Below are 12,119 nucleotides of genomic sequence, written 5' to 3' on the forward strand. Positions count from 1 at the left end.
GAAAGCAGTCGCGACCCGCGAAAGACAGTCACGAGCGAGGCACTGCATCCTCGGCAACGAGACGACTGAGCCCATCATCCGCCAGCAAGGTCCATGCCGCTCGATGCGAATCGTCAGTGATATGCTAGTGACATTGCACATGCAGGCTGAACCATCAAGCAGTCTACACGCTCGATCTGAAGCCTATCACGCAAGGCGTCGCATTGCAGCATCACGGCGACGTTGTCTACCTCTTGCGCGCACCGCATGACAGCGAGGAGTCTCTCACGTTGTACGATGGCGCGACAGAAGCACAGCTTGCAAGTCTGGTCTATGTGACCGTGCGCGCTCGACGTATCACGCTCGTCAATCCGACTCAGCATGTGCAGATGGAAGTGCCCACAGGCGCTCTGTCTGCCCTCAAGGGCTTTCGCTGGACATTTCGATTCGAGAATCTCAAATTTTATTGGGATCGCGAGGTCGTGCTGGGCAGTCAGCAGAGGTCCTACTCGCTCTGGCTAAGAAGAGCGCCCGAACCGGATTGGCAATTGATGATCTGCAAGCCTGCGAGAGCGAGCCTGGAAGCAGACGAAGGTCTCGCTGCTACGCTTACTATTCTCGACTACAACCTCAACAGGGCAGGGCCTGCAGAGATGGAAGACCGTAAAGGTTTCGAGCTCGTCGCGCTCATCACGCTTGCCTCCTTTTTGGCGCCTACGATTCCATCCATCGCGCCCCCTACAGTACCGGTCGAGACAGCTAGGAAGACACCCGCGCCTGTGGTCAAACCCGCAGCTGCCGCAGCAAAGCCAGGCTTAACGACGCCAAGCGTGCCTCGACCCAAACCGCGCTCGCCCGTGCCAACGGCAACGAATGAGATTACCGTCAGCGAGCACAGCGAGACGGTGCTGTTGCTCAAGCAAGCTGACAGCATCTTACGAGATCCTACGATCGTCTTCATCAAGCTGCTCGCCCAAGGCGGCGCAGTACCGATAGCCGTCAAGCTTGCCTCAGAAATCAAGCGACAGATCCTCAAGCAACGAGGAGGAGATCTGTGGATGTATCTCGTCGATACGAGGTCCTCAAAGACCTTGCCTACTGCAGCAAATACGGACACCGGCCTTTCGCGAACGCTCAGCAAGCTCAAGTCATATAAGCAGCCAGAGACCATCACCATCTACCTCTCGCGAATGCCGCTGGCTGAACTGGACCCCAAGAAAGCCAAATGATGCATCAAATCTCGAATTCTACCGTCACATGTTCTCGCGAGAAGGTCGTTCCGCCTGGCAAAGCTATTGCTGCGCAATCGCCCGAGCAAGTAAAAATCCAAGCGGTTGACCAGCCTAAGATCAACTTTGTCCTGAGCCACGTGCACAGGGCAGGCATGAGCTGGGCTTCGAACACTCTCTGCGCGCCACATTGCTCGCATAGAGGCGCACGGGCGGCCTCGAAAGCGATTGCGCCTGGCAGGAAAGCAGCAGGCGCGTATGCTGTTCGCGTGACTGTCGTCATGCCTTGCGATCCGGTAGACGCTTTGACGAGGTATCGTTCGTAGGCCGGACTGGTAGACGAGTAAGGCAACGGCTTTCCGGCATATTCGTACCTGATGAACTGACTAGGCTGTCGGGAGAGGACATCTTGGAAGTGCAGGAATACAGAGTCAACGCCTTGTATCCTTTGCACTTCATATGACTCCGATGCGCTCTTGCTGGAAGGATCGGGATGATCATCTAGATATGCTTTGGGTTCCTTCTTCTTGCTCTGCGCTGCCTTGACGGGCGGCTCAAGCATCGCGAAGCAATAGCTCATTGGCCAAACGGCGATGCCCCAACGCGTTGGCTTGTTCAACTGAGTCGACTGAGTCGACTGCGTCATGGCTACCGCACTCTCAGATGGTCCCGGTGCTGCGTCTTTGGACGCGGGGGTGGCAGAAAACGGGTTGTCGCCAAAGAGGGCATTGCCAAAGGTCGAGCTCGAGTCTGCCGAGAACGGATTGACAGACGTAAGCGCGGATGCGAATGGATTCAGAGCTGGCTCGTCCAGCTGCTATTGTACTGCCTCAGCTGATGCGCCGTTGAGGACGCACAAGGCTCACCGGCTTCTGGGCTTCTTGGCCAATCTGTCGCGTTATACGCCAGACGAACAGACCTCTGCTTGATGATCAGTCGACGTAGGCTATACAGGCAAGCACAACACACCCGTCGTCTTGCCCTACGCATTGCGGGCTGGCACATTGAGCGATGAGCAGTGTGCGATATGTGAGCTCATTCAGGGGTGCAGCAATGGCGCCAACGAAGTTGAGGTCCTTGGTGCAGCGGGGGCATTGGCCTGCATGCGTTCGAAGGAAAGGCTCATAGTGATACGATGTCTGCGGGCCCCGACAGCATTTGCATGTGTACAACGAGCCATCGACAAAAAGGGGGGCTCACGAATTGACCACCGAAATAAGTCAGGGTAGGATCTCGAAAGAGTGCCTCTCTGTCAGACTGTGAAGCGGGCTCGCCATCTTCGAACAGGAGCCAAGTGCCCGTTGTGGCTTGCCGGTCAATGTAAGTCGTCTGCGAGCTGTCATCGTCATCGTCGTCCGGTTCGCTGAAATTGCCAGAGTCGGCAAATTCGACGGCCCTCAGCTTTGCTGCCACTGCACGCACTCTCTATGAGCCAAGAACTCTGGGAGAGTGATCGGGATGAGGATGAGGGGGCTTCAGTGGTAAGGTAGCGAAGGAGCATCGGTCATGCGAGCTGCGGCCGTCTCTTGCGAGAAAATTTGCCTCGACCAGCGAACCCTCTGACTCGTCATCTATAATATCGTTGTGTCATCTTTGACAGTGCGGGACCTGATGGCTCTCGCTGCTGACGAGGACAGGAAGGAGCCGCACTTACTTTTTCTCAAGTTCTGCAACAAAGCCAAAGCGCGCGCGACGCGATAGATCGATCCTGTGCGGTCACGGCGTTGCATGATGCATGATCTACAATGTACAGCTTCGTCACGTCGTCATCGCTGAACAACAGGACTCCTCGGTCGGGTCGTAGAAGACTCACGTGAGAGCGATTTGCTCTCTGTATTCCATCCTACTTCGTCCTCCTGATCTGCTTGCGCTTCGAACATTCTGCGGTTATCGACCGTCGAGCCATTGGGCCGCTTGTGGGCTGTTCCGTTCGACGAAGCAGTGACTGGCGGTGGCGGATCTGACAGTGGAAGCGAAGAGTATGTACCTCGCCTGACATGGATCGCAAAGGAGTAGAGACACAGTATAAAGTAGATCTGCGGTGTACAGCTTTCAGCGCTCCGTCTTCGGCGCGAGACGAGCGATCGCTTACCCTGACGAACCAGCCGATCAAGATGACAAAGCCAGAGAACGCGCGTTCTTCTCGCCAGACTGCCTGAGCTGCCATGGCTCTCGCCTCAGGATCCGATCCGCCCACTTGGCCGACGTTGGTGCCCTCTCCCATGAGCTCTCGTTGGGCGTCTGAGTTGGCTATCCTCCTGCCGTCGTGGGGATCGTAGACGTACCAGACGATGGCGAAGAAGGCCGTCCAGACGGTCGAGATGAAATGATCCAACGCGTACAAGTGAGCATACGTCAGAGTTCTCTCGACGCTCTCCTGTTCATGTGAGCCCGCGTTGAGCCTCTCCGGGCAGAGCGCAAGCAAGATTCGGACTCGCCTCTGCTACACCCTTGAGACCCCAGATGCAGAGACCGGCAGTCGCGAGCGAGTAGAGATACATGCTGACTTGGGCAAACGTTCCCCCGTGGAAGACGGCAATGATGCCATACACGCCCGCGACCTTGTTGAGCAGTGCAAAGAGTGTGATGATGGTCGCGCCTGCACACGTAGGTGAGCCTTGCTCGAGTGCTTGGCTGTCCGACTGTGCGCGTACCTATCTTGATGTCGAAGAGACCGATGAAGGAAGTGAGCAGCGGTAGTCGGCTCGGCAGCTTCTGGAAGACGAGCTCGGCCGGAGCCATACTCGTTGCGTGACTCAGTGAGCTCTCACTCTGCGGGGAGTGAGGTCGAGTCGAAAGACGTCGAGCAGCGAGCAGCGCGACAGAAATTCAGTCGGGTCGGGTCGAGTCGACTCCCTTGCCGGCCAAGGACGGGGGACATGCACAACGGCAGCTCGATCAAGCTCTTGACGGGCAAGCCGGACTGCTTCGGTGGATGATCACGTCCTGACCAGTCAGCTGTCTTGCAGGTAACAGTCATCCTGCCCTGGCACAGGCAGTCGCAGAAAGGCTCGTCGGCGTCAGCTGCCCAGTGCCTGTCGCTGAGAGTGTGCGCGACAAGCAGACTAGGACTACGGCTGTGTCAGTGTACGGTCAAGAAGTTCTCAGACAATGAGACTTCGGTCAGTATCGGCGAATCCGTCAGAGAAGAGGATGTCTACATCCTCCAGACGGGCTTCAATCCTACACCGATAGCCTCAGACAAACCTGCTTCCTCACGACCCTCCTCGCCCAACTATCTGCCCGCAGCAGATCCGAACGACTTGCTCATGGAGCTGCTCATCCTCATCTCGTCAGTCAAACCCCCTTGATGAGACAAAGACGCGCTTCTTGTGGCTCATCACGGGTCAGATAGAGCTTGCAAGACGGCTTCCGCCCGACGCATCACCGCCGTCATTCCTTGCTTTCCCTACTCGCGGATGGACAGGAAGGACAGATCGAGAGCGCCCATCACGGCCAAATTGGTCGCCAACATGCTCCAAGTGGCAGGATGCGATCACGTCATCACCATGGATCTGCACGCTTCTCAGATCCAGGGCTTCTTCGAGATTCCCGTCGATAACTTGTGGACGGAACCCCTCATGCTGAGCTACATCAAGCTCAACGTACGCGATTGGCATAACAGCATCATCGTCAGTCCAGATGCTGGCGGTGCGAAAAGGTACTTTTCAGATACTGGTCAATGACATATCAGATGACTGAGGAAGATCAGAGCGACAACACTTGCAGATAGACTGGGCGTAGACTTTGCCTTGATCAACAGGACAAGAGCCCGGGGTCAGAATGTAGAAAGCTCGTCTGACAAGATGGAGGTCCTCGTGGGCGACATAAAGGGGAAGAATGCCATCCTGATCGACGACATGCTCGACACGGGCGAGACGTTGCAACTTGCTACCCAGACACTCAAGAGCTCGGGGGCAAAGACGGTCTATGCTATCGTCACACATGGTCCGCAACGATGTCTCATCATGAGCCTCCTTTTGCTCACATGGACGATCCTGCCGACAGGTCTCTTGTCCGAGGACGCGCTAGACATGATCATCCAGCTGCCGATCGAGAAACTTGCAGTGACGGATACGATCTGCCAGCACGAGAAGACCAAGCGAGCGCTCGACAAGCTAGACACCATGTCTGTCGCTCCTCTCATCGCAGAATCAATCAGACGGGTCAGTCTCATTCAGAACAGTTGAGACGGATGCTGACGAGCTCATAGACCCACAATGGAGAAAGCTTGAGCTTACTCTGGAGCGAAGGCGGGGCAGCAGCATTCTAGACCTTTTTCTTTGCTTCTCATGCATTTGTACGACCTCGGAACCAGCCGAAATTGTATCAATCCTTGCGGGACCTCTTTTGCTCGATGGGGATCATCCAAAGTGAAAGGTGTCGCGTAAGACATGCCACACTGCCCCATAGGTCTTTTCTACTTGCGTCTCTTTGACGACTTGGCCTGTCAGGCCCTCTCGTTCGACGAGTGTACAAGGTTGCTCTGTACTTGCTTCCCAGAGTAGCGAAGTTCTATTGCCGTTCCGGTGGAGTATCGAAGCGACGAGCAGATTGACAAACCGTTGCTCCTTGTGCGTCGCCATGTAATGATTGGCGACTTCAAAGTCGATCGGCGTCAGACTGATGGCATGCAAATGGTATGCAGGACTCCAGTAGCTCTTGCTCTCACCGTCACGTGCAGGGAAGTATCGCCAGAGTGTGTAGCCCTCTGGCATGTCTGGTAATTGCTCGACATCGTGTCCCGGCAGCTTTTCCTTCTTCATGCGATACTTGTAATTGCCAGCGATGGACGAGACAGTCTCATCGGTATCGAGAGGGACTGCATAGTCGGCCGCACCTCCGCCAAAGCCGACATCGGCCAGAAAGCGCGTATCTCTTCGATCGGACACTTCGACGAGCATGACGAAGTGTGAAAAGGGCGTCCAAGCATAGTCCAATCCCGTAGGATCTTGATGCCTGTTCAAGTATGTTCTTGCGCCTACATCTGACACTCTGAAAGGCGTTGGCCAAGAGCGCAAAAGGGCAGAAAAGAGCGTGTTGAGTACAAAGCAGAACCCGCCGCGGCGTTGTTGGACGACGCGCGTATAGCAGAAATCGAGCTTGCTGAGGTAGCCTTCACCCTCTCTGAGGGCGATCGGTCTATCGGCATTCGATGGATCTAGCTCTGCGAGATGGATGCCTGTTGTCTCAAAGGGCACGCTCAGGAGATGAGCAGATTGGAGTGTGTTGAGCGTTGCGAGCGTCGGCGGATCGTCAATGATCGACGGAGGTAGACCTATGCGATCCAGATAGGCTACGATCTGCTCACGAGAGAGAAGGGGACGTACGCCCCAAGTCATCGATCGCAGTTGGCAGCGGGCAGCGCCGAGTGTGTCGTAAATAGTTTTTCAGATGGACTCGCCTGTGCCCAGAGCTGGCACCAGTGTCGCCGAGTCGAGCAACCGTTCGGAGCGGCGGATGACCTCGTACGATGGCAAGCCAACGTACGCCGCCCTCGCCAGAGGATGTGCGGGTCAGACGGACGGCCTGGCGCGAGGACGACAGCGATAGCTCGAGCTCGTCGAGCGTTCGATCAACCACGCCGGCACCGTCTGCCAGTGCGAGCAGAAAGTCTTCCAGGAATGTCTTGTATGGCAGAGGGAGCTCCCCTGTCCCCGGCACATCTCCCGGCGCAGAGAACAGCTTCTCGCGACCCAAGAGGAGCGGCAGAACGCCCTTGTCTCCGTCGCAAGCTGCTACCACGACAGGCTCGCCAGATGTCAAGAAGCAAGGCAGCAGGATGTTCCCCGATACGAGCAAACCCTTGCCTCCGCTCCATCGGAGCTCGGCAGACTCACTGTCGCGAGGCAAAGATGCCCGGGTAGGCTTGGGATTAGCTCAGCCCTCTGCGACCGGCAGGCAAAGATCGGACTCGCTCTCCTCTTCCTCGAGCGATGTACCCCGCAAATCGCGAACGAGCTCCACGCCTGATCTCGGGCGCACTGTGTCTGCTCCCCGAACGAGCAAGCCAAGCTCGAAGACGGCTAGCCCGCAGCAGTTGTCGAAACGCGGGTCGGGCCTCTTTGGCGTCAGGAGTAGAGACTCTGGCTACATACAATATGATCCAGAGAGTATAGCCATGGGGCGTACAGCCTCGGGTAGCAAACGCGAGGGAGGATCTTCCTCATCATCACTCCACTCTCGGAGCGCCCGTCGTACGTCGTCCAGCTCGAACAGGCATCAGAGCCCCGCCGAGCTAGGCTTTGTAGCTGTCTCTCAATCGCTCTCGAACGAATCCGGTAGTGCTAGCACCTCCACGACTGGTAGATCTGGCTCGAGACCTCACTCGCCTTATCAATCTGGCTCGTCCGAGTTTCCTGCGTCAGCCCAACCGCAACGCCGGATTCCGCTGGGCAGCCGCTTGTCGTACAGCAGCATAGAAGCACCCTCGCCCACTCTAAGTGATTCAAAGTCCATCTCCAGTCAGTCTGATCGCAGACGATCAGGCGCGCCTGTCAATCGAGCACGCGCGAGCTCGGCTCAGCTCTCTCCAAGAATCTGGACAACTGAGCTTGCGCAGCCTGTCGACAAAGTCAACAGCTCTGAAGGTGAGATGGACAAGTTCTCGGAAGCCGAATCTACTACCTCTTCTCGGCGCTCGAGAAGATCGACCGAGCAGTCACTCCGACTGATCGGACGTGGTGGCATAGCGACACCGCCAGCCGTGCGAGAAGATGCCTCCGATGGCGCATATCTAGATGTCAAAGCGAGACCTTCCTTAGATGAGCCTGACACAGCACCTCGTGTTGCTAACAGTCGCAAAGCGCCAGGTAGGCTGGCTCTGCTTCGCGCTCGGCACGAGCATTAGCTAAAGCATATTGCAGTGCCCTTACCTGCCAAATCGCCGAGACGGTCTCAGACGATTGCAATGGTGCCAGATCACCGGTCTGCCAGTTCACCAGCGCGAATCGCTTTGCCCACACTGACCGTGCAGTCTGCGAGCCCATCGCCTCGCAAGCCTCAGATACCGCTAGAAATCAATGATGAAGGAGCAGAGCAGACTCCTACCAGCGCAAGTCCGATCAGGCATGATTATGCGGGCTTTCCAGACACTGCGGCGGACACACCAGTCGATGCGGAGCCTGCAGAACCGGAAAGCGTGCCCATGCCTCGCATCAGATCTGCTGGAACAATTGCAGCAGAGCCAACCCAACGTAATTCCTGGTCGCCGCTATCCCTTGCTCTAGGCTTGCCGAATCTCGTCGGGCTCGGCACAAGCACTCTCAAAGGATTCCGACCCGCCGATCTGGCTACGCCTACTGAAGCCGAAGTGCAAGAAACGCGACTTGTCTCGCCTGATCTGCATCCCAAGGGACACAACAAGCATGATTCGATCACATCGCTTGCTAGCTCAAGAAGCGACTGGTCTGCCTACTCGGTTTATGCATCAGAATCGCCTGCATGGGAATCGCACAGTCCCACATCGCCTGCTTTCAATGCCGCTTCTTTCAATCAAATTCAAGAGGAATCGGAGGATGATGATGCAGGCGATGACTCGGAAGAGGCGCAGAGGGCACGTCAGGCTCGCAAAGCCGCAGAGGCAGATCGTCGTAAAAGGACAGCGATCATGTTCAGTCAGCAGGCAGATCGGATGGCCAACGATACTTCGCCCACAGACAGGACGCGCCCACCTCTACGCGTTGTCCCTTCGACGTCACCTCCTGCTGCTGGAAGCTATTCTCCAGGCTCCTTCACGCAGGAGGCTCTTTTCAACACAGATCCGTATCCTGGCGCTGCAATGCCTAGCAGCCCAAGACGGGGTAACACAGAAGATGGCAGTGCACCGCGTACGCCGCCAAGAACACGTAGCAAAGCCTCAAGGGCGCCGGGTGAAGCGACTTCTATGACTCGCAGATCTTCAAACGCTTCCCTTATCAGTCAGAATAGGGGCAATTCGCCTGATCTGCCGAGAAGACAGTCTAGCTTGTCCATTGAGAAAATGGAAGCGAAGACGAAGCGACGTGACAGGTCAGGCTCCTCGAGTCCGACTGCGTTCCGCAATTCGCCAGTTTCCACACCTGGCTTGTCAGCGTATGCCACGCCAGATGTCACGACGCCGCCAGACGTCAATGCGTTAAACAAGGCAGACCTCATCAATCCTCGTGCGCCGCGACAGGTCTCTGGCGGGATCATGCAGGTGGCAGCGGCAGATGAGAAAGTATCCAAGCGACTCACGCAGACAGGCGACAAGCTACAGGAGCATCTGCAGGCCGAGCAAGTCGCACTCACTCATCGACAACAGCAAAGGCGAGGCTGGGCGATACAGGAGCTTCTGCGCACAGAAGCCGCTTTCGCGACTGATATGGCCATCTTGCGAGATGTCTACCTGGCTCGAGCGCGAGGCATGGATCTGCACGCGATCAGCAAGCATATCAGTGAAGTCGAGTACGCTCCACCTACGCAGCCAATGGAATTTCACGAGCCAGGTCTATCGCACTCGACGGCGACAAGCGAACGCCTTGCAAATGGTCGAATATCGAGTACAGCGTTTTCGCCTTCGGCATCGTTCACCTCATCATTCGCAACGCTCGTAGCGCCATCCACAACGTCACTCGATGCACCGCTCAGCGCTCATGATATCAAGAAGATCTTTCTCAATCTTGAGGATGTTGCCAGCTTCTCAGAGCGGTTCTCGACGCTTCTGCATTCGGCTCAGGGGACGCTGGGTCAGCAAAGTATGGATGGGCAGTCGGCTACGATTGTAGGCGACACAATCGGCGCGACCTTTGTAGAGATGGTACGTTGCCTGCATTAGCTTGCTGAGCCAGCCTTATGCAGCGCTTTTCTCTACAGCTGCCCCGTATCCAGAGCATCTACACGCGGTACTGCTCACGACACGACGCGGCTATTCAGCGACTGAGCGAGATGACGCCGTTCATCGGAGATTATCTTGCGGAATGTCGCGACCTATGCCGGACGATGACAAATGCTTGGGATCTCGCGAGCTTGCTCATTAAGCCCGTACAACGCGTGCTCAAGTATCCTCTGCTCATCGATGCAATCTTGAGCAACACGGCATCAGATCACCCGGACTACAATGCCCTTCGGCGTGCCAACGAGGCAATACTCGCGGTCGCAGAAGACATCAACGAGGCCAAGCGGCGTCACGAGCTCATTGGCAAGGCCCTTGGCCGAGGCTCGGCGAAGTCTGCATCCAAAGTCGATGTCTCTACTAGCAAAGCAACCAAAAAGCGACCCGAAAACTCTCATTCTCGTGCATCGCTGAGCAGCGTCACCAAGAAGTTTGGTCGTGCCAGCCAGAAAGCCAGACAAGAGCTTGGCATGGATGCCCCGCTACAGATTGAGCAGAGCCTCACACATCTGATTGAAGAACTTGATGCAAAGGAAGCTGCAATCCGCAACTTTCGCTCGGCTGCAAAGGCGTGGTCGCGCTCGGTCGCAGCGTATCTGGCTTCGCAGATCTCGCTCCTCGAGCAGTGGGCGTTGTGCAACGCGCGTATTGACGTCTCGGCCATGATGTCTATTGCCGACCGCGGAGAGAAGTCATTGCTCAATTCTGCGCTCACTGTCATCAGACTATCTGTCGCGGATTGGCAGAAGATGGTAAGCTGTTGCCCGTCTGCAGAGCCGGCACTGATTCCAAGTCTCTAGGACATACAACTTCGTGCTCTTCTGACGAATCGAATCGATCCTTTGCTGATCCTGCTGAAGAATCCGCGGATCGTCATTGCGAATTGTCAAGACAAGCTGCTTGATAAGGAAAGATACAAGAATGCGAAAGGCTCTGCGGATCGCGCAAAGGGACTTGAAGCGGCAACGGCCTGCGATGCTCTCACGCTGCAGCTGACGGAAGAGCTGCCTCGGCTTTGCGTGTCAATGACGCGCTATTTCGACATTGTCCTCGTTCAATGGGCACAGATTCAGGCGGGCTACTTTAGCAAAAGTCATGCTCACTGGGCTAGCATTCGACTACCGGCGAGCTCGACAGATGCTCCCGGGTCAAGCTTGGTCATGCAATGGTGGCTCAAGCACAAGAACGCGTCTGAAGTCTACGAGCAGCTACTGCTTTCCAATGATTCGTCAAGACGCCCTAGCCTGCGTGAGAGCACCGAGGGCGATCCTGCCGACACGATCTCTCTCGTCGAAAGTAGTAGAGGACCTTCGTTCAAGTCGGTCGGGGAAGCATCACCGAGTAGGCTTGCTGTCTTCGTAATGCCATAGGGCGCTGATGACGCGATCAGGCATGATGTCGTCGACAACCACGCCTGAAGGCTCAATTCACGCGCGACGTGCAACGACAGATGCAGTCATCGATGCGGACACTGTCTCGATAAATGAGAGACCAGCGAGAGCGAGCCTGCCACTCAGCTCGGGTGCAGCTGCAACTGCCCGACATTGGCTGAGTCGACGGCGTAGCCGACCGCGCATCAATTCGGATGAAGGCGGATTGACGCCGGAGAACGAAGAAGTGCCGCCGATGCCGACTGTTCTCCCTGCGCTCGGCTTCCAGAAAGAGAGCGTCAAAGCGAGCGCGGCAACAAATTCGTCTCTGGGTACGAATGTTGGTGGCGAATCTCGTGCGTTAGAAGACAAGCCGGTACTGTATCGCGTACGAGCAGTAGACGACACCGATTCGACTTCACCAAACGGATCTGCGACGACGTATCCCATCATTTCGCAGCGTGCTGGCGATGTCTACGAGGTGCTCCACGTAGATGCGCCAGAACGACCGGATACTTGGCTGTTTGTCCGCACGGTCTACAAGTCCTACGGCTGGGTCAGCGCCGTGGGTGTCACACTTTTGCCATGAGACGAACAAGATTAGCAGTTTTTCTTTAATGACGGGCAGACGGATGTTTTGTTGCGACTTGTGATGTACCTTAGTATTGCAGCATGAGTGTGCATCGA

The 12,119-nt window shown here is 56.1% G+C and overlaps 5 protein-coding genes across 5 annotated transcripts; 3 read left to right on the forward strand and 2 right to left on the reverse strand.

The window, feature by feature from the left end:
• Nucleotides 1-93: 93 nt before the first annotated feature.
• L969DRAFT_52197 (uncharacterized protein) lies at nt 94-1,208 on the forward strand (the record flags this gene model as incomplete). Its single annotated transcript, XM_014711236.1, has 2 exons — nt 94-112; nt 163-1,208. The coding sequence occupies 2 exons, from the start codon at nt 94-96 to the stop codon at nt 1,206-1,208; spliced, it is 1,065 nt and encodes a 354-aa protein (XP_014566722.1).
• Nucleotides 1,209-1,212: 4 nt separating this feature from the next.
• L969DRAFT_95993 (uncharacterized protein) lies at nt 1,213-3,950 on the reverse strand (the record flags this gene model as incomplete). The annotated part of the gene is made up of 8 exons (XM_014711237.1): nt 1,213-2,025; nt 2,075-2,129; nt 2,178-2,347; nt 2,409-2,620; nt 3,022-3,244; nt 3,301-3,585; nt 3,647-3,807; nt 3,863-3,950. The coding sequence occupies 8 exons, from the start codon at nt 3,948-3,950 to the stop codon at nt 1,213-1,215; spliced, it is 2,007 nt and encodes a 668-aa protein (XP_014566723.1).
• A 137-nt stretch (nt 3,951-4,087) lies between these two features.
• L969DRAFT_95994 (uncharacterized protein) lies at nt 4,088-5,481 on the forward strand (the record flags this gene model as incomplete). Its single annotated transcript, XM_014711238.1, has 7 exons — nt 4,088-4,121; nt 4,178-4,217; nt 4,273-4,500; nt 4,564-4,869; nt 4,921-5,156; nt 5,217-5,374; nt 5,422-5,481. 7 exons carry the CDS (start codon nt 4,088-4,090, stop codon nt 5,479-5,481), a joined length of 1,062 nt encoding a protein of 353 aa, XP_014566724.1.
• A 91-nt stretch (nt 5,482-5,572) lies between these two features.
• Nucleotides 5,573-6,550, reverse strand: L969DRAFT_51814 (uncharacterized protein; the record flags this gene model as incomplete). Its single annotated transcript, XM_014711239.1, has 1 exon — nt 5,573-6,550. The coding sequence occupies one exon, from the start codon at nt 6,548-6,550 to the stop codon at nt 5,573-5,575; it is 978 nt and encodes a 325-aa protein (XP_014566725.1).
• Nucleotides 6,551-6,619: 69 nt separating this feature from the next.
• Nucleotides 6,620-12,116, forward strand: L969DRAFT_25376 (uncharacterized protein). The gene is made up of 5 exons (XM_014710937.1): nt 6,620-8,020; nt 8,075-9,987; nt 10,044-10,814; nt 10,863-11,403; nt 11,453-12,116. Exons 1-5 carry the CDS (start codon nt 6,682-6,684, stop codon nt 12,019-12,021), a joined length of 5,133 nt encoding a protein of 1,710 aa, XP_014566423.1. The 5' UTR covers nt 6,620-6,681; the 3' UTR covers nt 12,022-12,116.
• The last annotated feature ends 3 nt before the right edge of the window (nt 12,117-12,119 follow it).

This window comes from Mixia osmundae (genome assembly GCF_000708205.1).
Source record: "Mixia osmundae IAM 14324 unplaced genomic scaffold scaffold_8, whole genome shotgun sequence".
In the NCBI taxonomy this organism is placed as follows: domain Eukaryota; kingdom Fungi; phylum Basidiomycota; class Mixiomycetes; order Mixiales; family Mixiaceae; genus Mixia; species Mixia osmundae.